This window comes from Talpa europaea (genome assembly GCF_964194135.1).
Source record: "Talpa europaea genome assembly, chromosome: 9".
In the NCBI taxonomy this organism is placed as follows: domain Eukaryota; kingdom Metazoa; phylum Chordata; class Mammalia; order Eulipotyphla; family Talpidae; genus Talpa; species Talpa europaea.
The window spans coordinates 36,898,940-36,926,662 of record NC_140076.1 but is presented as its reverse complement, the minus strand read 5'-3'; the positions used below and the strand labels follow the sequence as shown (position 1 = coordinate 36,926,662).

Sequence of the window (27,723 nt, the reverse complement as noted above, 5' to 3'; positions counted from 1 at the left end):
GAGGTCTGTGGGGATCGAACCAGCGCTGCAGAGGCTGCGGGCAGCTTCGCAGCCCAGCGCTCAACCGCTGTACCACCAGAGGATTCCCTCCCTCCCCTCCTTTTACTGCCATCTAAAGTCATACATTCCATCCCATCTGGTGTACTCAAGAACTTGTCAACTATATGGTCCTTTCACCCTGATATATGATCACTTTCCCCCCTCACACTTGGATCATTCTCTTCAGACTAGAAATATGCTCTAATGCCTTCTTTTTCATTAGCCAGGACTTCAAAGAAGTATAGTTGAAGACAGGTTTTGGCTTGCAAAAATAATGTACTGGTGACATTTACTCCCCATAGAGACCTTAGAGAGAAAATGGGAAGAAAAATGAGCATGCTGTCAGGTCATGGTGCAAATTTGTCCCCTGTGAAGGGGAGAGGGAAATAAGTGAAGGAAGGAAGGGACAAAGGTAACTCTTTGGTTGCTTTTATTTCTTTATCTTATAAGAGCTCAACTAACTCCAAATTAGACTATGTTTTTCTCTCCACTGTCAATTTTCTGATTTTTCTACAATACACTGATTTTTCTACAATACACTGTGGAGTTGAACATATGATCACCCAGGCCAGAGGTGTGGAGGATGAGAGGATTCAACAGAGACAGAGTGGGGAGCAGAGCAGGTGGATCTACTGAAAATACACTGCTGAGGGGAGTGGTGGGAGAGGCAGGAGAGGTCTGCTGCACCATGTAGGTAGCTCCCTAGTCGGGGATCGAATTCATGCTTCAGTGGCTGCCAACAGCTTCACAGTGCTGAGACTTAACCCTTTGCGACACCAGGGAGGCCCCTGTAGTGGTTTTTTTTTTTTAAATGAGAATAATTGTTCGTAAAAAAAATTCTCTTACCCCCTAGTTAATATCTGCCAGTTATATTTGTTGATACCCTCCATCAGAAGATCACTGTCATACACCTAACGTAGAATAAGTTGGATTTATTGCTCGTGACCACATACAACGGGGATCTGTATCTATGCCTCAATAAGCAGGTTTAAGGAGGGATCTTATTATGGATTGGGTTTGTTTTGGTGATATGGGGCAGTGATTAAAGAGATAGAGTGAATGCTATGATTAGATATGTTAATAAATTTCACCTCGGAGGATGGAAAATTAAACTCTAAAGCTAAAATAGATTAGAAGGGAAAAAAAACAGTAGTCATTCACTCACTATGACTAGGAGATAGTTGGTCATTTGTCTGGTTTATACAATGTTCATATTTTTTCTATATTTTTTCATGATTATATGGTGGTTTTGCTTTTTTATTTTTAATCCATTATGACCACAGATGCTCTTTGTGTGATGTTAATATTCTAAGAAACTTTTTTTTTTTAAGATTTATTTATTTATTTATACATGCACTGGGTAGAGTCAGAAGCGCGGGAGGGTGAGAGAATTCACCAGAGCCAGAGCGGGGAGCAGAGCAGGCAGAAGGACCGAGGGACACTGCTGAGGGAAGCAGTGGGCAGCAGGAGAGGTCTGCGCGCCATGTGGGACCCTCCTCTGGTGGCCGGGGAGCAGCTGGGGATGGAACAAGCGCTGCAGAGACTGCGGGCAGCTTAGCAACCCAGCTCTCAACGGCTGTGCCACTGGGGAGGCCCTCTCTAAGAAACTTTTGATGCTCAACAGGAGAACCTGTCATGGCATAGCTGTGAGTGGCAGGCCAGCTCAGTACTGTCAGGGGCTGTCTCTTTCTCACTCCCATGTGCACTTGGAATGTAATTCAAATTTCTCACCTTGGTATTCAAGGTCCTACATGATCAATTTCATACTTAATTTCCAAATTCATCTCTTACCTCATAGTCACTGTGTTTCCATTATAGCGACCTTTTTTTTTCTCCTCTTTTGGATGCTCTAAGCATGTTCTCCCCTTAGGACTTTTATGTTTGTGGTTACTTATCCCTGGGTTATTTTCCTATGTACCATTTCTTAAATATTACTTCCTCAGGAATCCTTCCTCAACCATCCTTTTTTCTATTCCCCCCAAGATATTTCTGTTTATCATTTCTCTGTTTTATATCTATATTTTAAAACCTTATTGTATGCTTGTTGATTTTCTGCTTTTCCTGCTTGCTTACAATACATATAAGATCAGGAATCATGTCTGTGTTGTTCATAAAAGTATATCCTGAGTGTCTACTCTGTTGTTTTTCACATGATGGTCTTTCAACAAATATTTGTGGAGTAACGGAGCTCTCAGTTTCTAGGATTGGGTGGAGGGATAGTTTGTCAACAATTACATGTGGTGTGCAGATGTACATTGCATTTCTTAGGAAAGACACACACCCAAATTATTGGAAGCTTATTTATAGGACTTAGATATGTATGAGGAATCTGTTATCTTCTATTAAGACATATATTTGCACTTGTCTTGATTTCTCCAAGACTAAGCTTGTTTAAAAGCCATCTGTAGCTCTAGAAGTTTTCTTTTTTCAGGAACATCTACCATTTAAACTTCTGAAATGAGAAGACCTATCTGGATTGGCTAGCTATTACTCAATTTAAGGTCTTCCTTTTGGCCAGAAAATGTTGGCTTCCTTCATTTTTAATATACCTAGCAGGGGTTGCAACTCAAATGTCTAGGACTAAGAAGGCAACTCCATTGCATGACATAATATGCTGTTGCTGCTGCTGCTTCTTGCAGATTAACAACTCGTTTAACATTAATCTATATCTATGACTATTCTTCACATCTATAAATATATATGTATGTATGTGTGTGTGTGTGTGTATACACCCTCCTCCAAATTCTCCAAGTTTTCTGAAACATATATACTCTCAGTTTCTCTTGTTTTTGTCACTTTTGATGGAGCACAAATTCAAGTAGTTTTTCATTTTTGTCTGTACCTTAAGAAATATAATAGTGTAAATCTAATAAGTGGCAATTAAAACTTGACATTAGTATTTGTGGGAGAAGAGAGATATCGGGGACTGTGATAAATAAGCATACATTATCTAAAGAAAGGCAATATCTCTCACTGATTTTTGCCTTGTGGAAGTGCAAACTCTGCATTGTCACGTCTTCACATTAATTTTCGAGAAGCTAGAAATCTACAAATTTAGGTGAAATCCCTTGTTATTGTAATTATTATTGTTATTTTAATTGGACACTTTGAGAATAAAAAGTGCTCATTACACAAATAGGTCATCCCCCAGATTTAGCCTTTGCAATGCTGATGCAAGTCCTCTGTTGACTGTCATTGTCTCCATATGAGGAACCATTCAGTGTGAATCATAAATGAATGAGAAGCTGGGCTAATATCACTTTACATGCAGTATGAACCTTGGAAGCTCCTCTTGAAGTTCCTGGACAAAACAGGCATTTAAAGAATAAGGATAGGGCCTCCCCGGTGGCGCAGCGCTTGAGCGCTGGGTTGCGAAGCTGCCCGCAGCCTCTGCAGCACCGGTTCGATCCCTGGCTGCCGGGCAAGGGTCCCACATGGCGCGCAGACCTCTCCTGCCGCACGCTGCTCCCCTCAGCAGTGTACTTCGGTCCTTCTGCCTGCTCTGCTCCCCGCTCTGGCTCTGGTGTATTCTCTCACCCTCCCGCGCTTCTGACTGTACCCAGTGCTTGTATAAATAATAAATAAATAAATCTTTAAAATAAAAAATAAAGAATAAGGATATAAGTTCATGTTTATGGGCTGCTGTACATACCCAGGAGGGTTATCTAACTGGGGAAGTTGAGAGGTGGGGCAGGTCACCAAAAGAGTCTTCACAGAACAGTTTAGCTACAGAGGAAGGAAGAAGGGGAGTTTTGTGGGATAGGGCAAGACAGAGATGTGAGAGCTTGTGGCACTTTCAGGGGACTTTGAATATTACTGTATGGCAAGACACAACCTCTGTCATGGGCTGTCATAGGTGTACAGTGATTATGTACGTGTGAAGGGGTAACTTTGAGGGTAGGGGGGAAGTATAAGAAGAAGCTGTATAGAGGAGACAAGAAATAAATTTGTAGAGGAGTGTTACTATAATTGGTACTAAGGTTTAGGGCTATTATCATTTACTGGCATGAAGCTAAACCTATTTAACTCCTACAGCTGATCCATTAACAGTATCCTCCCTCATCTTCAACCCCCACTCCCATATTCACTTCTAGAGATTGGATTGTCACTTTAAGGTAGAATTATTTGAATGCCTCATTATCTACTTATATTCTTTATTGTGGTCCTTGCTTCTTCTTTTAGTACAGCTAATTATTTCTGAGCACTCTTGCCCTTACCTTGTCTTTCTCTCTGGTTCTGACAGGGATCTGGAGTCTTTTTTGGCAAGTTAAAAGTAAGTATAAGTTTTAGCTCCAACTTTGAGCATCTCAGAATATTCTCATAAAAGCTATTTGTCATAATTTTTAGGAGCAACACAAGAAGAGATAATGATAAAAATAATCACTAATACATGAAGATTGCAGTTCCCAAAGACAACCATAAGACAGATACCAGTGGAAGGTAGGCCAGAGGACCCTCAGCATTTACCTACCCATGTACTAGTGCTCTCTCCCCACTCTGGTATACACTGTCAAGTAGCTGGGGAGATACAAGGGGTAGGGAGACCTACTACCATGCAATGTAGGAGAATGAGCTGACGAGAACTATAGTGATCCCAGTGGTGCACTTGAAGGGCGCTTAGGGCAGGAAAGGAGGAGGGTACTCCAGGGACTTGATACGGTGGCATTTATTTATTTATTTTAAAAAGATTTATTTATTTATTTATACAAGCACTGGGTACAGTCAGAAGCTCAGGAGGGTGAGAGAATTCACCAGAGTCAGAGCGGGAGCAGAGCAGGCAGACTGACGAAGTACACTGCTGAGGGGAGCAGCGTGGTGGCAGGAGAGGTCTGCGTGCCATGTGGGACACTCATCCAGCGGCCGGGGATCAAACCGGCGCTGCAGAGGCTGATGGGCAGCTTCTCAACCCAGCGCTCAACCACTGCGCCACCGGGGAGGCCCCGATACGGTGGCATTTTAGCAATCCATAGGGAAATATTTCAATATTTTGTAATCATTATAGACATACTAGTGAATTATAGCCAAGTCTCAGGCATGAATCTATTAATCTAAGAAAGGTGGACATAAAGAGCTCCCCCTTCTGCTGTTTTAGGGAAGCTTTCTGTAATTTACCTAAACATGGATTCAGATGGATTTCTTTGACTTGTGTTTGAGACTTTGTGTGGTGCTTTTCTGTGGAATGTTGATTCCACAAAGGTAGTAAATCTCCCTAGACCTGCTTTGTTTGTCTTTTCTAGCTTGAGGAGATCGTGATTGCTTAGACAGAGTCTCATGGTGAAGAGACTGGAAGAAGGCAAGACTGGAAATAGGAGCGTATGTTCACATTTAAAATGAGGAATAACTTGACAAGGTAGTGCCATGGAGGAGAGGGCAGATTAAAAGAACTGTTTTTGAGATGATCATTTGGAATAAAAGAGAGATTATGATGACCAAGTGAAATGAAGAATGATGCTACTACTCACAAGCAGTCATAGTAGTTTGATAGCTATAAATGAGGTCTTACCCATTTACCTATTCCCCACAGTATAATAATAGTATAATAATATTATAATAATAGTATCTACCTGATAGGGCTACTTTGAGAATTATGTGAGATAATGCATATAAAGTATTTAAATCAGGGACTGGCATGCTGTGAGGGCTCAGTAAGTGTTAACATTGGTTTTTCTTCAAGAAACTGAGATTTAGAAAGGTAACATAATTTGCTTCAAACTACACAGCTTGGTCAATGATAGAGCTGGAATTCTAGCACATCAGTTTTATCACAAAGGTTGGTCATTTCACCTGTTACGTAGGATAGCAGTGATCAGAAGAGGTACAGGTATGGGCTGTGGCTACCATTTTCATAATTATGGTGATGAACTTAATTTTTGAAATGGAGACATTAATTGGGGTGGGATGGGGAAAAGATGTCCATGATACAGTAGGAGACAGGGTTTTCCTGTCCTCAGGAGAGATGTTGGCCAAAGAAGACCTTGTTCTTACAATCATTTCTCAGAGTGTATGAGGAATTTTAGTCATCATTAGTGTACTACCTAATAGCCAGGTATTTAACACATGGTGTTTAGTAAAATCATGTCACCAAGATAATTGTAATTTCTTTAAGTGGTTTTAATCAAATTTTTATATTTTACCTTCAGTCTCTCTTATAAAAATATTTTCATGGTACCATAGAATTATTAACTATAATATAAAAATTCCATATTTAAGAAATATAAAAGCCATCTCCTAATGAACAAAAAATTTAAATTTTCTATATTAAAAACTACGCCATTAAGTTAACTAACCTTCATCAAAATAACTTTCAAATTTTATCTCACTCATGATACTTTTCAACCTTTTAAATATGTTGAATAATTTGTTTAGAAAGCAGATTCATGTTTTAGGTTGTATCACAAGCTGAATGGGACAAAATTTTCAGTATTCCCCAAGAATTGACCATTTTGCATTCCAGTATCAGTGCTCACCCTTGCCTCTACTCTCAAGTACTTTATCACATTGTTGATATGAACTTGTTTGTGTGTATGTCAAAACCTAAGATGAAAAAAAAATATTTAAATCACATGGCCATACATTTATTATACACAATAAGAATGTATATAGCAAGGATGACATTGATTGATTCCTTGACCAAATCTGACATGCCACCTCATTTTGGATGGAACCTAAACTGAAAGTAGTTTTTACATTTTCAAATGGTAAAGAAAAATCAATATGAATAATATTTTATGATATGAACATTTATGAAATCTAAATTTCATTGTGCATAAATGAATAAAGTTTTATTGGAACATGGTATCCTCATTCATTTACACATCATATATAGCTGCTTTCATGCAACAAAGACACAGTTGAGTACTTGCATAGATATTTCACATGGTACTTCCACAAACAAGTTCATGCTGTAAAGCTTTGCAGTGCTTATCAGCAACCTACAAATTGCACATATGTGGTAATAACTCCATTGTGTTTCAAGTGCCATGATTATAACTAAGCAACAATTTATTATATCTTAATTACCAACACAATTGCCACTATGTAAAGACACAGCAGATCAAAAAGAAGGGAATAGGAAAATCCAAATATTATGCTTTTAAGGCACAATGGATGGATTATCTTTTTCTTGAATTAGATGGGAAAGCATTGTGTTTATTATGCAGTGAGTTAGTCGTCATCACAATATTCCAATCACAGAAAAACAATGGCCAAGAAAATGAGAAAATTTAAAACAATATCTCATCAAAGCATAATTTATTCATAAAAACAAAAAATTAAAATGAGATAACAACCAAAGTGACTGATTTATTAACCATTCAAGGAAAGATATTTAATGATGGTGAGTTAATTAAATCATGTTTGATTGTAGCAGGGGAGAAAATTGTTCAAAGAAAACAAGCTCATTTAAAACTATTAGCCCTTTGGCAACAGTGATTTCTTGAACTGTGGAGTTCATTGGAAGCAATATCAATAATCAATTTAAAAACAAGGCAAATTATTTCTTCCTTTTTTTTTTTTAAAGATTTATTTATTTTTATGCAAGAACCAGGGTATAGGCCAGATGCGTGGGAGAGTGAGAGGATTCACCGGAGACAGAGCGGGGAAGAGAACAGGCAGACTGAAGAAATACACTGCTGAGGGGAGCAGCCAGTTGGGATTGAACCCGCGCTGCAGAGGCTGTGCACAGCTTCACAGTGAGGCACTCAACAGCCTGCGCCACCAGGGAGGCCCAAAGCAAATTATTTCCAGTGGTTTATCATGGTTCTTGAAAAGATGACAGAAATTATATAGCTCAATTGTTTATATGGCAAGTCATTGCTGACTCTGAAATGAATCAAGAATTAACATCTATGAATAGTTATGTTGCAGAACTATGGCAAAAATATTTTCAAAGATATTGAGGAAACCCAAATTCAATGCAACCTGAAGGGGAATCCACTAAGATGTGTTAGTTACACTTTTGATGGTTAAAATATGTGTGGAGCAGAAAAAGACATTTTGGACAAATTTACAAAGCTTGTGAAAATATAAAAGGTTAAAAGTTTATGTTAAATTATTATAATATTCACTAAAAGTTAATCTGTGAAAAATATTTGAATCTATCATGTGTTATTGAACCAGCTGTGTCAAAGGTGAATTTCATTAGCTCTTCTGGACTTAACCATTACCTTTCCTTAATGAACTTTTGTTAAAAATAGAAGCTGAATATCCTGACTTACCAATCACATAACAATTGGATATAACAGTAGCAGTAATAAATCATCTGTGACTTTTTGGGCACAGTGTTGAGATTGAATTTTTTTTTTTTTAACAAGAACAACCCCAACCACTGTTATTATACACTGATGACTTTGGAAAACATATTTTGCTGCAGACTTCATAATATTTATTAATGGATTCAACCAAAATTATAAAGCAAAATAATTACTACATTTAGAAACCAATGATGAAGTCATTTTGATGGCAATTAATGTTTACATTATGAATAATCTCAAACTGCTTTAAAACATCTTGTGCTGTCAAAAATTAAAACAAAAAGTAAGCTCTCTGTCCTGAAAAAATTTTCACTGAACAGATTTTCCAGGCTCAAACTACAATTCCAGCAATGTTTTTTTAGACCTAAATACAAGTGCAAAAGAAATTTTAAATTTCAAAATTCATTTTACTGTGCAGTTAAGGAGCTTTCACCTAACCTACAACTGAAAGTGATTACTCTGTTATATAATGGCATGCTAAAAAGCAAACATCAAAAGAAAATTTAATAGAATTCTATAAATGCCTTCTGAGCAGTGAAAATGCTTAATAAAATCTCATGCTCATGAACTGATATTGGCATTTGGCAGTAAGTAGCTTCCATTGAGAGTTTTCTCAATTGTGAGTTAGCCAACTATCAACGATAGAGGACACAAAGTCCACAGAAACACATCCTCATTTTTGACTTCAACTACATATTGATCACCCTTATGGTCAATATTTCACTAGAAGGAAGCACAGAACACATTGAAAGTTGTTATACTCAGCTACCACTCTTTACAAGGAAAGAATATAAATTTAATTTTTTCCTGGGAGGAAGTACATAGAGTTCAGGGAAGAGCTAAATGTTTCTTTTGTCCACTCCACATGGATTCAGGGTTATTACTTTCTTAGTATCAATATGTAACAATACTTACAGATTATTATCAAGCCGAAAAGCTCACCAAAACATTGGTGTCCAGAGTTACTGGGGCTTTGTCATTTAAGAATGATGGATTGATTGCTCATAAGGTTGATCTAAACTAGTATCCTGTGGCTCAAAGCCCCCACTTACATCTCATCGTTCATCTCAGCATGGTCAGTCCCCACCTTAAATCATATTTTTCACTATCCAATGTGACCCAGGAAAACCATGACAGTTCAAGAGCCTAAAGAAATCCTTCAGTAGTGAGGACAAAGACCAGAGCAGAACATACATTTGTTTATAGTTGGGTTAATTCTTCACTACCCTGTGAAAAGACATTTTTGCTACTGAAACATGAAATTTCATTACACATCAAAATTTACAGATGAACACTTGGAATCAGATTTGATGACAGGGAACACTGCTGAAGTGAAATGTGATCTCCCCACAGAAGTACCTATATCACAAAAGAATATACTCAAATTTTAATGTAAAATTTTGTATTTTATTTTGAATGTATTTTATCAACACAAAATTCTGGAAACTTGTTTTCTCTCTTTTTACATAAGAACCTACAAGATATCCTTGATTTTGCCTCTTGGACTGCAAAGACTGAATTATTTATTATCTGACTGTACAGAAACTGTTTGCCAACCTCTGATGTATAATACAACGTGTAATACTGCTGTGGTGGTTAGTTTTATGAGTCAACTTGGAGAGACTATAGACCTCAATTATTCAATCAAACACCAAATCCAGTTGTTTCTGTGGAAGTATTTAGTAGATGTAATTAACATCATTAATTAACTGATTTTAAGTGAAGGAGATTATACTGAATAATCTGAATGGGCCTGATCTAATTAGTTGAAAGTCTTTAACTGAACTTTCCTTGAAAAAGAAGAAATTTCTCCTGTGGCCAGCAGTTTCATCTCCTACCTGGGAGTTTCCAGTCTGCATTATCTGGTGATTGACACCAAAACTCATATTATGGTGTGGGAGAGTGGGGGTTTCTATGCAAGTGATTGCTGGTTCAAACATGCCTAGCCAGTCTCATAGTTACATAAGCCAATTCCTTGCAATAGATCTAGCTAGCTAGCTCCATATTCTTCTGGCTCTGTTTCTCTGGTGGAAGCCTGGGTGTTTCAACTTCCCAATAGGAAAGATATTACCCAATGTGGGCTGCTAGAAAACTGAAAAAGAAATACTTTAGATAAAGTGACATTAACATTTTGTCATAGCTGCCTGTCAGCTGTGATATTGCCTAATCTATCTTTCTGACTCTGTAGTATAAGACAGAAAGGGGTAGTGAGAATTATGAATAATGAAAGAAAATTCAGGAAGACTTTAATTCGTTCTTATCGCTGTAGACCAAGGAGATATTTGTGTCTCTTAATAGAATCTGTTCCCAGCATAAAAGAGAATTTGAAAAGAAATGTCTCCATTGGCCTAACACTAGGATTTTTTTCCTGGGATCCATGGTCACTGACTGCTAGAGTACCCTCAACAACTTGGCATTGTTGATAAATCTTGTGCTTCTGTATTTTCAGAAGAGTGTTTCCTGAGCTTTCGGCACATATTCCAAAGGGTCTGTGGCATCAAAAAAATACAACCACAAGTGTCCTGCCCTACAGGTGGGTATTTAAGATTTATGTGTCACCTGCTATGTATATTACCTCTGTAATCCTCACAATAATTCTTAGGGGTCACCTGCTGCATGCGTTTTTTTTTCTCTAATCCTCACAATAAACATAAGAAATAGCTACTAGTATCCCATTTTACAGATGGGAAAATAAATGTAGAAAAATGAGGCAATTTGGGCCTCTCTGGTGGTGCAATGGGTTAAGCACTGCACTATGAGGCGGTCTGAAGCCTCTGTGGCACGCGTTCAATCCCCGGCCGGCCAGGGAGCAACCCACATGGTGCAGCAGACCTCTCCTGACTCGTCCACTGCTCCCCTCAACAGTGTACTTCGGTCAATCTGCTTGTTCTGTTCCCCACTCTGTCTCTGATGAATCCTCTCACCCGCCACATCTCTGGCCTGTACCCCAGCTCTTGTATGCATAAGTAAATAAATCTTTAAAAAAAAAAGATGAAAAATGAGGCAATTTGTCTTAGTTGCTTAGCTGATACCCAACAGAATCTGGATTTGAACCCTCATCTGATACTAGAGCTCATGTTACGGGTAAAGGAGTGGGGGTTCCCATCAATCAGGCTTGGGAATTGGGAACTTTCTGCACTTGTGGTGTTGGCACAGTTGGCCCCACATACCTGATGGGCCTCTGCCTACTCATCTTGTTGTAGAGCAACCCCGATACAAAACGGGGTGCCTGACTGTGGGTCCTCACCCACGCGTTTAAAAGGACTTATCAGTGCTCTACTGCAGGCACACGCGAAAGGTTAATAAAAGGTTTATTTACAAGGGAAGGGGAAATGAGGAAATGTACAGCTCAGGGAGAAAAGTGGGAGACAAAGTTTTAAATGAGTCCTACCCGATCCACCGATCAGGAACCCCAAAATGGCACTCTGAGAGCTGGCCGCGAGCCAGGAGCCGTGAAGCCAGGAGGCGAGCGATAGCAAGCCCCCCAAGGCCCACGTGTTTGGTTTTTATACCCAACCTGGCTGCTTAACTCCACCCTCAGGTCCCAGCCACCTTCCCTTTGGTGGTGACGGGATTTGTCTTTCCCACTGTCTTGATGGTTTTAGTCTGGACTGGGAGTGGAGTCCACAAAGCCTGTATGGGATTGGCTCAGGACATCATTTCTCCCTAACAATTTGAGAAGGGGAAAAGTTGGGTATGACAGCAAGACTTGCGTGTGCCTCGGCCCTACTGGAGGGAGGGGGAAGAGGAGGAGCAAGGAGGCCTGGGGAGGGCGGGCCCTGAGAAGGATTTTAAAAGAGGAAGGAAGTGGGGCCCTGCCTAGTGCCTAGCCACCCCCGGGGCTGCTTCCCCACAGGAGGACACAGCGCTGCAGGCCCCTGGCCCAGCCATGGCCCCCTGGCGCAAAACTGACAAGGAGCGGCACGGCGTGGGTAGGTGTGGGCAGGGGGTTGGTAGCAAAGAAAAGGGCCAGGTGGCCTGAGAACCATATGCAGGAAGATGCTGTGGAAGCAGGCAGCACTGGTGTAGAGGGAGCGCCGCTGACTCAAGGTCTAAGGGCGACAGAGTGGCTCCCTTTAGGTGCTGTGGGGCCGAAAGTTTGGGGAAGGGTAGGCATGGGGAGAGGAAGTTAGACAGTCTGTCCAGCCCTTCTCTGACCACCCTCTCCCGCCTTCCACTAGACACCCTCTTTGAATGCTTTGCATTTCTGAGATGGGGTCCAGCAGAACTCTTGGCAAGCAGATTTTATGTGCCAGACCCAGCACTCCAAGGAGTGAACTCCATCTTGGCCTCATAAAGGGACGCCCTTCTTTCTCTTGCCTGGCCCAACTTTTCTCCCTCCAACCCTGTCCAAAGGGACGACCATCTGCCTGCTTCCCCTGCCTGTTCCTCCTGGGTCAAATGACCTCTGATTTGGCAGAGTCCAGTGGGCTGTGCAAGGCTTGAGGCATAGGCCTGAGAGGTGGGATCCTTCACTCAGCTTTGGAAAGCTTCTGGGGGAGAAAATCTGTCAGTTGTCTGGGGAGATCTGTGAAGTCCGCCTTACAGTTTCAGCCATCTAATCTTTCAAACGCTTCTGCCGCAAATTCAAGGCGGAAGTGGTGTTGGGGGAAGGGAAGCTTCAGGTACTAGGGACTCTTTTTACTAAGTGGCATTTGTGGTGCAATCTCCATAGACTCATTGTAGTTTTCAAACTTAAATGTGAATTTAAAAATTGCTCTGAAGCTTGCTACACTGGCAAATAACAGACACCACCCCAGTGACGAGGGTTGAGCAGGTCAGGCATTGCAGGATGCAGGCACCAAGAGAAGTTAATTAAGTATAGGAGGCCCCAAGGCCACTGTTTGAGAGAATGCCCCAAGAGCTCAACACTTACTGGGCTTCAGGCACCATGGAGTGTTCGAGATGAATAGCTCCCATCCAGAGAACAAATAATCTATGTACTTCAAGAAAGCTCAGTTATTCCATCTCTAAAATGGGAACTTTGAACTAGACTCAGTAAGGGCCATTTTTCACTTCAAAACTTGGCAGTATAAGGGGAAGATGAAAATGGTTAAATGGGGGCAAGTGTAGGTATTGGGACCAATGTGGTCTAGGTGATTAAAATTACATACTGCAAGGGGATGGGCAGCATGTGCATCCCTGAAAGCAGAGTGGTAGCACTTCTTGCCTTGAGAGGAGGGTGCTTTGAAGGGAATGATTATGTCTAAAGTAGGCTGGACATGATTATGTCTAAAGTAGCACAATATGCAGTTGAGACTTTTTCCTCTTGGGCAGTGGGGAGCTATAAATGGTTTCCGAGCAGGGGAGGGGCATGAACAGATTTGTGCTGAAGTCAATGTGGAGATAAACTGTATGGACAGAAAAGCAAAGCTGCAAAGCTGCCAAGGCAGCAGGCTGGGATTGATACTGGTGGCTCAGGATAATCTGGTCAGTTTACGGGGTGGCTGAGTGGAAGAGACCTACTGTCCGCCCCATGGGCTACAGTGCCTTCCTGCTGTGTAGGCCCTGTGCTGTGGTGTGAAGACCATTGACCCTGATGCCAGGTTGCCTGCTTTTGGATTCCAGCTTCCAACATCCGCAGCCCTGTGACTTAGACAAGTTGCTTATTTTTTTCAGACCTCAATCTCTCTCTGTTTGATGGGGCTAATAAGAATACCTGCTTCCAGGGGTTGTGGAGGGTAAAATGAGTTAATGCACATAATGTACCTAGAAGGAGGTACAAGTAAAACTAAGTGTCATTAACTATTTTTTTTAGGTTTTGTCTCCTGCATGGGGGCCCAGTTGAGGATGTGACACCACGGGATGGGATGGGGCTATAGAAAGGAATAGGGTTCTCTCCTCCCCAACAGAGGAAACCCCATCTTTGTGTTAAGGGACTGAGGACTCCATTAGGCTCCAGGCCCAGAGGTTTCTTGATCTGATGATATGACTGACACTTCCATGCCTACTTATGAAAATCCTAAGTTTTGGAGGGGAGGGAAGAAGGCCTACAACCCTCTAGAGAGCCAGAAAACTCTTGGTAAGAGCCTGATCATCAGAAGAATCTCTTTTCTCTGCTGAGAAATGTCAGAAGCAAGAATGGTAACCTCCAACACTCATCTGCAGGTTCTGGGCAGATGCAAGGGAAAGGCAAGGCTGGAGAGCTGTTCTTTAGTCTTGTCATCATAAGTCGAGGTATTAATACTTTTCTGTTTCAAAGTATTCCTCTATGATGAGCTTTTGAGATATGAGTGTGGAGGGTATAGAAGACAGAGTCAAAGGCACATAAAGAATTAGGGCATTTCTTGTAATATATCCAGAATTGGAGCTTTGCTTTTCATCTTCAGTTGTAGTGGTATTTAGCCATCCTTCCTCTGGCCTAATTGATGAGGGATCCTGGTATCTATCTTGAGAGTTGACTTAACAAGAGCCACCTCTTCATCACCACAACCACTCAGCTTCTTTCTCATCTTGCTGTCTAGTGGGCAGCCAGGATGATACTCATGTAGATCCCTATCCAGGTTATTTTTCCTTGCTTGATAGAGCCTTAACATGAGATCCACTGGAGTTCCAAATAGTACTCTCAGGTGGAAGTAAGGTAGGCATTTCCATAGGCAAAAACATGTGATTAGGTTGTAAGACACTCCTTGGAACTCAAGGAGTTATATGTAAGGCTGGAAGCTAGGGCTGTAGAATCAGAATGAGTTTATATCTGGAGCTGATTCTTGTTTTGTAAAAGGAGGTTATAATGATGATATTAAGGTTCTTAGGAATGGGGTAATGTGTGAAGAGCACTTAGTACTATGGCTGGCTCATTGAAAGTAATTGACCTAGTAGTTTCAGAGCCAAAAGAGATATACACCCTAACACCAGGTTCAGGACAGTCCTGACTTACAAGTCCTTTTCTATGTTTTACAAGCTCCAATCTCATGCAAAATCTTTGTCTGGCTTCAGAACATATGTGTGAGGAATTGTATTATTTCATATGAAGAAACAAGGGACCAGAGTTCACAAAATGTGAAAGTACTTGGAATGGGCCTTAAATCCAGTTGACTTCAGACTTCAGGCCCTTTGCACTATACTAAGAGGGGATTGGAATGTGTGTGGTGTATGGGTCAGACAGTCCAGTTTGGTTTTAGTAGATGTGGTAAAAGAGAACAGTGAAGAGGTAGATTGCAAACAGATAGCGACAGGCTTTGAATGCCAAGTTTACAAGTTTGAACGTCATTTTATGAACAGTGGAGTTCTGAGCAGGCACATCACCTGTAAGAAGTTAACACAGTTGAAAGAGGGACAGGGATTAGACATAGAGAAGAACAAAAGTGGGTCACAATTTATTATACCAGTCTACTGACTATCTAGCAGGAGACTTCATAGCAGTTCACCTATAATTAACTTTTCTTTTTGGCCTTTACACTCTTAATCCTCTCTGCCTGAGACTTTTGTCAGTTGGGAGTACTTTCTCTTTGGAGGAGAGAAAACAGGGCAGAAAAGGAAGAGGTAGAAAGAGTAAGTTAAAAGTATCAGGATTCAGTGTGACTATGGGTGACAGAAAATCTCAAAAAAGCCAAGGAAGAAGTTTATTTCTCTCTCACATAGAAAGTATGAGGTAATAGGATAGCTAATTCTATCTCCCACACTCTTTCCTTGATATGAGAGTTCTGTTGCATACTACCTTCCAAGCAGAAAGAAGGATGAAGGAAACAAGGGAATGGCCCTTTTCTCTAAGGACTCTTACTCAAAGGTCTACTTGATACTTCCTCTTATATCCTATTGACTAAAACCTAATCACAGGACCAACTTAGCTGCAAGTGAAGGTAAACAACACAGCTTGTAATGTAAATAGCCATGCAGCCAGCTGAAAATTAGGAGTTCCATTCCTAAGGAAGGAGGAAAGAAGGTTATTGGGGTTGAAGTCCATACCAAAAAATGATATTTAGGGACTATAAATGAGGAATTCAAGGCAGGGGTTCTCCTGTAAAGGGTGAAGGTATAAAAACATTTTGTTTATGTTCAAGCTGGGCCTTTCAGACAGATGTGTGTGGGGACTTCAATTATGCTAAGAAAAGTGTTCTCTGTGCAACTTATTTCATTGTGTGCCTTTGTGTGGGCTTGGGGAGTATTTGTTGATTCTTTCTGAGAGTTGTGAGGAGAATATGTTTCATGGCTCTCTCTAAGCTTCTGGTAATTTGCTGGCCATCTGTGAAGTATGTTGGCTTGCAGACTAGTTATTATTCCAGCCTCCACATATTATGCTCCCTGTATGTATGTATCATCTCCAAATTGTCCCTTTTAATAAGGACACCAGTCATATTGAATTAGGATTCACCTAACTGGTCTGATTTGAATGTGATTACTTCTGTAAAGACTCAATCTATAAATAAGGTAATGTTTGAGGTACTAGAAGTTAGGACTCTAAAGACATCTTTTGTTTATGGGGAAAGCCGTAATTCAACCTTAACAGGCTTTAAAAATGCAAAGAAGAGGTTCTTTCCACATCTTGATTGAGGCATATGGAAGAATCTGAGACCAACACAGGGTGATTCTGTTGCAGCCAGGAACCCTGGACAGAGCTGATCCATGGGAAGATGGACAAAAATTTGATGGATGCTTGAGCCTTTTGAAGCATGGAGTTTACTACAAAAACAAAATCCACTCAAACTAGTCCAATTAGAAAGTATGTGATATGTATGTGAGGCAGGATAGTGGTGTATTTTAAGGATTAGGAAAAATCAACCAGAGGGCCTCCCCGGTGGCGCAGCGGTTGAGCGCTGGGTTGCGAAGCAGCCTGCAGCCTCTGCAGTGCCAGTTCAATCCCCGGCTGCTCCTGATCACCGGAGGAGGATCCCACATGGCGCGCAGACCTCTCCTGCTGCCCGCTGCTCCCCTCAGCAGTGTACTTCGGTCCTTCTGCCTGCTCTGCTCCCCGCTCTGGCTCTGGTGAATTCTCTCACCCTCCTGCGCTTCCGACTGTACCCCGTGCTTATATAAATAAAGAAAGAAAGAAAGAAAGAAATCTTCAAATAAATAAATGAATAAAAATTAAAAAAATAAAAAAAAGGAAAAATCAAGCAGAAATCCAGGAAGCCTGAGCAATGAGTCTGTGCAAGGTCTTGAAGGTAGCTCTGAGGAGCTCTGTCTCTTTCTCACGACTTCCCAGCTTTTCTAAGCACATCAGCTCTCTTATCTTTACTCACCTTGCCAAATCCTAACTCCATCACTCTTTCTTTCAACTCCTAACTCCATAACTCCTTCTCTCTTTCAGGAGAAGCAAGGTGAGGGGAGGGGTGGGAGAATATTCTGATAATATCATCAGGGTAGCCGCAGCATGCTGCATGTCCCAACTTCGCATGATTTTGTAGTACAAACAAACTCTGTCTCTCCTCTCTGTATTAATTCATTCTAAGTTCTGAGAGAGAAGATATGAATGGACTAACTCTCTTTTTCAAGAAAATCCACCCAAGTTGGAAGTCATTGCCAGCCTACGAATAGGCACCACTCTGATTAGGGTGATGGCCCGCCAGGATTCAATATAAGGTGGAGTCATTGGCTTGCTACTTTTCCAGTGGGAACTGTGGGAGGGGAGACAGACGCTTTAAGTAGGAGTCACACGTGTAATATGCATCTGAAATATAGTTGGGGCAGAACTTCACAGCAGAGGGTCCAGTTGTTCTGTTCCTGTTACCAAAAGCAACAATTAAGAGGAAGGATAGAGAGCATCATTCACTTACTAACTTGCTCACTCACTCATCTTCCATTTATTTCTTAAATATTTGCTGGAGATTTCGTATGTACTAGGCACTATACTAGAGAGTGAGATTGCTAGGATTAGGTCAGCATGCTGCCTAGCCTGTTAGAGCATATATTCTGGGAGCTAGTGGGGAAGAAAAACAAGTTCCTTGGCAAGTCAATAAGCACATATGTCCTTTTGTAATAAAGGAGTTTATTTCATGAGTGAGAACATGGGAAGGGGAAGTCTTAAATTGCATGGACTGAGAAGGCATCTGCCGAGCAATGGGGAAAATAGTTTGAGAAAAAAATGCTTGGAGGGATCTTAGAACATGTATCTTTGCAAAAAAGGCCAGCTGTGTCATTGGCCTGGTCCCCAGAAATTAGTTTGTGTAACAAAAACACATGGATTAGAACTCTAATTCCTTTTTCAAAAAAAGATTGATTTTATTTATTTATGCATACAAGAGCTAGGGTGTAGGCCAGAGGTCAGAGGTGTGGGGCAGGGAGAGGATTCACCAGAGGCAGAGTGGGGAGCAGAACAGGCAGATCTACTGATATACACTCCTGAAATACACTGCTGAGGGAAGCAGTGGGCGATACAGGAGAGATCTGCTGTACCATGTGGGTCAGCTCTCTGCCTGCGGGGTCGAACTTGTGCTGCAGTGACTGCAGATAGCAGCATGGTGCTGAGACTTAACCCCTTGGGCCACCAAGGAGGCCCTCAAATTCCTTTCTACTACCAATTCTTAGGTGCTTGGGCCTCCTACTTTCTGATGCTTCAGCAACTTTGAATTGTTTTGGAGTGCCTGCTGGGCCGGTTGTTAAAGTCCACATAAGGAACTTGTTCTAATCTCTAGGCTTATGGGGCGTCATTAGCCAATGGCCATCTTGCTCCTAACCATAATGTTTATGTTGGAATGAACCTTGACAGATTGTGTTCTCTAAGCTCTGTTTCCTTCTGAGATCAGCATCTTTATATTGCTACTGTATTTTGATACAGGCAACATAGTTATCATAATATTCCAGTTTCTGGACCTTTGGCCTTCTTTTTGCTTTTTTTTTTTTTTTAAAGCTTATAGGGCTTTAATTTAACAGTCAGTAATATATGAATACTACTCTGTGTTCTATAGCATATGTTCTGCAAATGAGGAATGATAATGCTATCACCACCCCACTCCATAGGAATCTGGGTAGAGATGCCACAAATGTTCTCTTTAATAGGCCCTTTTCCATTCTTTTTACTTCCTTTAATTAGTGTGAGTTGAAAAACAGTCAGGCTGAGTTTATGAGCTTCTAAAGTCTTATTTGATTTTTAGTCCTCCTTGGAAAATGTCACTTCTTGCCACTCTGACCCATTTAGTACACTGTCAGCTTATTCGTTGGTTTAAAGCCTCGGTCACAGATGCTGGGGCTGGAGGAGAATCTACTTGATAGTGTGAGCACTTTTCCAGGTCACTTGGCATTCTCCTGACTTGATCCATAGGTCAAAGCATAAAATTAGGATGGTGAAAGGAGACATAGGTGGATGCCCCAGGATCCAAATCAGCATCTGAAAAGACAAGGTGCTGAGCAACCATTTGTTGGGTTAGATTAAGTTGTCAGTAAGGGAGATGTGTCAAGTAAAAGTGTTCCAGGTAAAACAAACAGCTGATGCAAAGGTCTTCAGGAGGAAGTCTCTGGTGTGTGGGTGGCCAGTGCGGCTGGAGGAGAGTGAGCAAGGGATAGAAGAGTAGGAAATCAATTCTCTGAAGGGAAGTCATAATGTGTAGTATGAGGTAGATATCATGAGGACTCTGACTTTTACTCTAAATGGAATGGGTTGGGACATTATCGGCTTTTGGACAGACTTGTGGAACAATTTGTTTTGTTTTTAGAAGGATTATTTTAGAAGTTTTATAATGGAGGAGAATGAAATGTAAAACAGGGAGGTGAGCCAGAAACTATCATAACCCAGATGAATTTCTCAAACCAGGGAGGTGGCAGCGAAGGAGGTGAGATTAGATTCTGGATATAGGTGTTGTAGTTGGAGCAAATGGAATTTCCCTCACTGATTAGATGTGGGTATGAAAGAAAGAGAGCTGCTGAGGGTGACTCAGATTTTTTTTTTGTCTGAGAGGCTGGTAAAATGCAATTCATATCATATATGTTAAATCCTTGATCGAAGTTTTCATCCATATTGTCATAAATAGTAACAATATCTAATCTTTTTGGCATGGCACATATTGGTATCATGTTAACCTCACAACCATCCTGAAAGGTGAACATGTTTATCTTCATTTCACTTATGAGGAAACATATGCGGAAAAGAGACTTTCACAGTCTCACTAAAACGCAGCCTCTTTCAGGTAGTTTTCTTGTACCTCACCCCTGGAAGAAACCCCTCCTGTTTAATTGTAGTCCTCATTTTTCACCTTGTCTTTTAGTTATTAACTGTATGTCCTGTTCCCCACTGGAAAACATATTGTGTGAGGGCAGAGCTCTATTGGGGGTCAATTTTGAGTCCATCCAGCCCCAAGGCACTGGCAGGAGTGTGGCAGGTACTTAGTAACTATTAGCAAACCAATTCAATAGACACAGCAAAGTCATTTTGTCCAAGTTGTTAATTCTTGGAGCTGTGACTGCCAGCAATACGAAAACTATAATAATCTATACAGATAAACACCTGGACCTAGGGTTGGCCACTGCACCAAATTTCACATTTCTTACCCTAGGACTGCGTTCAGATGACCCTGCTGTCATTTATTGGGATTGTGCACATGTCAGGCTAGCTTTTCCTCCTTCCTTCCTGTCCTTACCACCTTCACTCCCCACCACTTCCTCAGAGGCCCTCATTCTAGTTCTCCCCCTTGCCCTATCTGTGCCCCTCTTTGTTCCTCCTGTCTTACTTCCTTTTTGAGTGCCCACAGCTAATACGGCCCACAGCTTCCTCCACTGTTTGAAAGGCAACTTCTGATTTCTTGGTTGCTTCTTTTGTCTCTTCAAATAGGTTTCACAAAAGCTCCAGGACAGCAGGAGTCATTCCTTCTCATCCCACTTTTCTACCCTTTTGCAGATGCAGTAGAGTTCTAGGCACTGTGTATGGGAAGTAGATCTACATTGATAAAATCCTCGATTTTATCATAAAATGTCTCATCCAACTTGTGTGTGTATGTGCATGTGTGTGTGTATGCGTGCACACATGTATGTATCTAGCAGAGGGTAAGAGTGTGTGAAGCTATGTGTCTGTGAATGCTCATGGGCCTATAGGCATACTGGAAAGGAGGGAGTGAATCCCAGCACAGTGAATTCAGGCAGGACTTATACCCTTAACGCTATTGACATTGGGGATCAAATAATTCTTTGTTATGGGGCTGTCTGGGTATTGAAGTTCATTTGGCAGCATCCCTGACCTCTACCAGGTAGATACGAAGAGCTCCTTCACCCCCCGTTCCCACCCCCAATATTGTGACACCCCAGAATGTCTCCATATATTGAGAGATGTTCCACTGGGGACAAGACTGTTCCTGATTGAGAATCACTGTTGTCGAGAGCCCAAGAATCCCAACTTTCCTCCTGCTACCTGGGTATGTCACTTTTGCTACTAAAATGAGCACAATGATAGCCTATAAAGTTATTATGAAGATCCTGTAGGGGCCCTAGAACACTTGGTGGAGAGTAGGCACTAAATACCTGTCCGTTAGTGAGAGGCAGTGTCATTCAATGGCTGAGGTGTGTGCTCTGGACCCAGCACACCTGACTTGACTTCTTCGTACTGTGTCTTCCTGGGCTATTGACTTCATCTTATGCTACCCAGTTTCCCATCTGTAAATAGAGATGATAATTGTGCCCACAATAAAAATGGTGAGGATCAAATTGGTAAGTGTGTGGGTAAAACCCCTGGAATAGTGTCTGCTAAATAGAAATAGAAAGTGCTCAGTAGAGGTGGTAATTCCTCTGTCCTTCCCAGTCAGTGGAGGGTTTCTTCCTCCCCACCATACCCCTTTTCTTCCCTCTCCTCCTTCTCATCCTCCTTTGCTCTCTGATATTCTCCTGGCTCATTCGTTGCTGACTTGCGTTGAGCTCTGGCCTTGGTGCCAGAAGCTTCTGCTGGGTCATGGCAGTTACTCTCCCTGATGCCGCATCAGGATATTGCCTCTGTGGTAAGACTGTCAACACCTTGCCCAGAAATTTCAGGAATACTGCTTTGCATTTTAATAAGCCATTTCACCTTAATCCAAAGTGGCTATGCCAACTTCTTCTATTTCTCCTTGGAATGGAGACCCTCCAAATCCAGCTCAGGTGCTAGAGAAGTGAGCTTCTGGCAATTGCATTCTTTTCCTCCATTATTGTTTTTGGTCTCTTTTACGGCAACTTGTCAAACTCTGTTAACCCTTGGTGTTCATTGATATTTTGTTTTCAAGCATGTCAGCAAATGACAGGACCCAGATGAGGTACAAATTCTTCCTGAAGAGTCACAGAGCACTTGATGACTGCATTCACAATTGTCAGCCAAGCTGGATCATCATTTCTTGAAGTAATCTCAAGAAATGCAAGAAAGAGCTTAGCCAGGAAAGGGACACACCTGCCTTTCATGTTCATATCCTTTCAGTTCAACAAGTATTTATTAAAGCTCAGTAAATGTTGATTGAACTTCTACTATAGGTCAAATTCTATTCTTAGTGCTGGGAATTCAGTGGTCAACAAGGCCCCCACACACACACAAAATTATGATCAGGGAAATAAGAAGTCTGGATTCCAATATGGGTTTGAACTCACTTTCTAGTTCTATGACCATGGACAAATTCCTTAATCTCTCTTAGAGTTTCTTTTATGTTACATGGAGGGTAACACCTTAGAGGATTACTGTGAAGCTAGGATGAGCTGATAAAATTAAAGCACTGTTTTGTTTTGTTTTTTGGCTTTTCTATGGGTATAACCTTACTATTTAGCAAATGACTATTTGATGAAAAATCATTTGCGCTTGGTATATAGTGTGTACTCAAAAAAGGTTTAACATTTGGGGGTGGAGGTTAGAATCCAGACTTCTGCCCTCTCTCTCTCTCTCTCTCTCTCTCTCTCTCTGTGTGTGTGTGTGTGTATTTGTCTATCAGTTATCTATTTATCTAACTTAGATAGACAAGTTGTCTGTTCTTCCTATGCCTCAGTTTTTTTATCTACAAATTGAAGAGAAGCATTAATTTGTTATATTGCACAAAGCACAGAAATCTTACCTTAGTTGTTCCTGTGAACAGTGTGCTTTGGCAATGGTGTTTACTTCTCCCTTATTTCTCTCTATTTGGCCTCTAAATAAGCAGGGTACTTCAATATATTCAATATATTAGTCACAGAATTGGTGACTAATCAGTGGATTCAATTTCCAGGCTTGCTGGATGTCACACCTGTCTTATGTAGCTGCTCCTGCTGGCTTGCCAGCCCAATATGAGAATCCACATTAGGTTCCATGACCTCAGATGCCCTGGTATTTGAAACACCACATTGATCCTTGGCCATGAGTTATCTTGGTTTGTGTTGGCTTGTCAGTAGCTAGTTACTGCCTTAATTCCTGAGTATAGTGTTTTGATATAGGGAGAAGTCAAAATCTCCATGAAATGTGGCAATAACCTCTAAGGCATGGAGGCCGCATGTGAAAGGGGAAACATCTGTGGGAATCCTTCCCCCAGTTATCTATCTTCAGTGGGTGAGCATGGCTATGGTGGGGCCGGTTATGATTTCAGTGACTTTTAATTATTCTCCAGCCGATATCTGCCTTATGTTTTTCTGCCTTTTCTGTCTCACTCAGAAGTTGAGAGTAGTTAGGTCTCCAGGGAGTAGGGAAGAAGTGTTGTTCTTACACTAGAACTCAAGTGAGGGTCATAGATAAGCAATCAAACTTTAGCAGAGTGGCATTCTGATTCAAAGTTTCCTGTTAGTCATTTAGAAAACTTAACAGAATTGGGTATTGGTATGCAAAGCCACTTCCTTTGTCAGTAAAGTTTGCTTTTCCCCAAATGGAGTCCTAAGAACTCAGGTCCTAATGCAAAGGCAGAAATGCATTTATAAATTAAATGGCAACACCAGCTACTTTCATTTTCATATACTGTGAGTACTTGAAATAAATACAAGCCTTCATGATAAATACTAGGCTTCAAGATATGTCCACAACACCTTTTGAAACCAATGTATTGGAGTCTTCTCTCCTGACTGAGTTAGGTAAAGAGTGAGGAAAAGATTACTAAGAAAAGTTGGGGAGAAGACACAGACTTGCCCAACCTTCCAAATATCTGATAACAAGCCTAATTTGCTAGTCTTCAGAAGCAAATGAATTTAGACAGGGTTTTTTTTGTTTTTGTTTTTGTTTTTGTTTTTTTTTTCCTGTTAGAAACCATAGTTTTGTTTGCCTCCCTGGCCCTGCCTTGCTTGTTGGTAGGCAGGTCCTCGTCCAGATCTGTGGGGGTGGAGGAAGCAGATAATGCAGTCTGAGAGTTTGGTCACCAGCAAGTTGGAGCTTGTCCAAACACCAGCAACCTGTGTTGGGACGGGTTTGAAATCAGGCCAAGTATGGAGGGAATGAAGAAATGGCGCATGTTTATGCAGGGGTAGAAAAATTAAGAGTGCCCTGAGGCCCCTCTCAAGGTTCACTTTTCTACAAAGGATTAATTTTATTCAGTGTTGACCCACAGTACAATTAGTTGCAAACTGCAGGGAATCAGATTTAAAGGTGACATAAAGAAGAACTCTGGAAGAGTTCTTCTGAATGAATTGCTTTAGGATGTGTTGTAATGCTAATAGAAGGAAAAGTGACTACCATTTATTGAGCGTTTACTGTGACCAGACAGGAAGCCAAGCCCTTTCTATGTATTAATTTCAACTTAGCTTCTTAGGTACCTGCAAGGTGGGGGCCATCGACTTCATTCTATAGTTTGGGAAACAGGTTCCAGGAGGTAGGTTTGCTACCCATTCAGGCTACCACTGGAACCCTACAGTGTCTTTGTGTGCATTAAAGAAAGATACTTCTCCCCTGGCAGACACAGTGCCTGGACAGGGTACAAGCCTTGGCAAGCAGATCCAGGTTGAATGCCAGCATCTACTGATGTCTTGGCTGGGTGGCTTTGTGCAGGGCACAGCCTGCAAAATCACAAGCTGTGGCCCTGGATCTGGGGCCAGAACGAGTAAAAGGTAGAATCAAGTCCCAAAAGCCACACCGGTCTGACTCCTGAGTCATCAGCTCTTAATGCCCAAGCTTTGTCATCTCTTAGGAGCCAGATTTTCCATCCCTATGAAGCCCACAAGATTATCTGGTCCCTTGGTGAAAGGCTGATTTGTGTAGGTGGCCTGTTCTAAATAGCCTGTAAGTGTCCTCCTTTCACCTTAGAAAATAAACTTAGAGAATGTGACAAAATAGAAACCATAAGTTAGGCCCAGTGAACACAGGAATACCTGCCATCCTGGTGCTGTGGCACTCAATAAAAACAGAGAATGAACACGGGTTAGGGCTGGGTTTGAGTTCTGGCTCTGTGACTTAACATCTGTTGCATGAGGGGAGTCTTGAGTCACTTTAATCCTTTGAATCTCAGTTTCCTCATCTGTAAAATGAGGACAGTACCTACTTCAAGCACTAGTTGTAAGGACAAGATGAAAGGATCGTTGAGAATGTGAAGCAACATTATAAAAGTCAATTGTTTATGTTTGAAGAAGGTTTTGATCTCATTTCTTCCCCAAGACATCTTCACTGATGTGATCACTGTGTCCATAAGTTTTGGTAGGATGTGTTTGTATTTTCATTTGTATCAAAATAGTTTTTAATTTCTTATGTGGGTTGTTCTTTGATCCATTGATTATTTAAGAATATGTTGTTTTAGACATATCTGTGAACCTTCCACTTTCCCTTCTGTTATTCATTTCTAATTTCATTTTTTTATGGTCAATAAAGATGCTTTGGTAATCCAATCAATCAATCTTTTAAATTTATTAAGACTTATTTTATGGTCTAATAAATGGTCTGTTCTGTAGAATGTGCTATGTGTAATTGAGAAGAATGTATATTCAGGTTTTGTATGATGGAGTGTATTGTATATGTGTTAGGTCTGCTTATTTACAGTGTTGTTCAAGTCCTTTATTTTCTTATTAATTTTAGCTGATTCCATCTATTATTGATAGTGGGATATTAAAGTCTTCAATATTATTGTGTAACTGTCTGTTTCTCCCTTTAATTGTGTCAATGTTTGTTTCGTATATTTTGGTGTTAATAGTTTTGTATATGTTTATAATTGCTATATTTTCTTGGTCTATTGACTCTTTTGCCAATATATAATGTCCTTCTTTGTCTTTTGTAACAATTTTTGTCTTAAAGTCTATTTTGCCTGATATTAGTTATAGCGGTCATAAATCTCTTTTCATTACTATGAATATGAAACACTTTCCCCCATCCTTTTACTTTGATCTTTTTGGTTGTCCTTAGATCTAAAGTGAATCTCTTATAGACAAAATATAGTTGGAACATTGTGTGATTTTAAAAAGTTCTTTCTTTTAATCTCTGTCTTTGGACAGGAGGGTTTAATATATTTACATTTAAAGTGTATACTGGTATGGAAAGACTTGTTCTCTTTTGTTATTGGTTTTCAATATATTTTGCATCTCTTTATTCCATATTTCTTTAGTATTATGTTCTTTTGTATTTTACATTTTTCTTCCCTTCTCATTTACTTTATATATTTCTTCATAGTTAACTTGGGGTTTATAGTTAATAGCTGACTTTTTTTTATAACAATGTAGTGTGAATTAATACCAATTTATTGATTTAGGATCAGTAGTACACATAATATCTGCTTCCGTGCAAGTATATCTTTCCTCTTGTGTTTATTATCACACATTATATTTTTGTACATTGCATGCCCATTATCATAGATCTACAAATGTTTTATAGCTTTGTTTTTCTAATAGTCTATTAGTGATGAACTGCCTATTTTTATCACTTTAATTGCTCACATTTTTGAAGAATAATTTTGTGAGATATATAATTCATGATTGACAGGTTTTATCTTTCAACACTACAAATATATCATCCCTCTGCTTTCTAGCTTCCACATTTTCTGAAAATGAATCACTTGTTAATTTTATTGCAATTTTTTTTATATGATGAGTTGCCTATTGCTACTTTTAAGACTTTCTTTCATCTTTGGTTTTTGAAAATTTGACTGTTATATCTTGATATGGATCTCTGGGTTTATCCTGCTTCAATTTCATTGAGCTTTTGGGGTATATAGATTCATGTTTTCCATCTTCTCTTATTGTAGAACTCCAATTATGTGAATGTTAGTGTTTTGATAGTGTCCCATGGGCCACTTAGATTCTGTTAATTTTTCTTAATATTTTTTCCTTTCTTCTTCTCAGTTTGGCTAATCTCAAATAACCTATTTTCAGGATCATTGTAGCTTTCTTCTGCCCACTCAAATTTGCTGTTGAACCTCTCTAGTGAATTTTCATATTTGTAATTATACCTTTTCAGCTCCAAATTTTCTATTTGATTTCTTTTTATAATTTCTTTCTCTTTAATAATAGTCTCCATTTTCTGAGATAATGTTATTCTCCTGGTTTCCTTTTGTTTTTTGTCCTCTAGTTTATTTTAGTTATTTGAGCATGTTAAAGACAATTAACTAAAAGTCTTTGTCTCATAAGTCCAATGTCTATCCTCCAGGTAGAGTTTCTATTAATTTCCTTTTTTATTTCTCTGTGAATTCGT

At 40.4% G+C, this 27,723-nt stretch overlaps 1 protein-coding gene across 1 annotated transcript in view; it reads left to right on the top strand.

Annotated features, from left to right (window-relative positions):
• Positions 1-12,180: 12,180 nt before the first annotated feature.
• Positions 12,181-27,723, top strand: part of DOCK2 (dedicator of cytokinesis 2) — a gene marked incomplete at both ends in the record, with an annotated part of 397,682 nt that continues 382,139 nt past the window's right edge. Inside the window, one exon of the mRNA XM_084243050.1 lies at positions 12,181-12,223. Coding sequence (XP_084099176.1) covers positions 12,181-12,223 — 43 coding nt within the window. The remainder of the gene's footprint in view (positions 12,224-27,723) is intronic.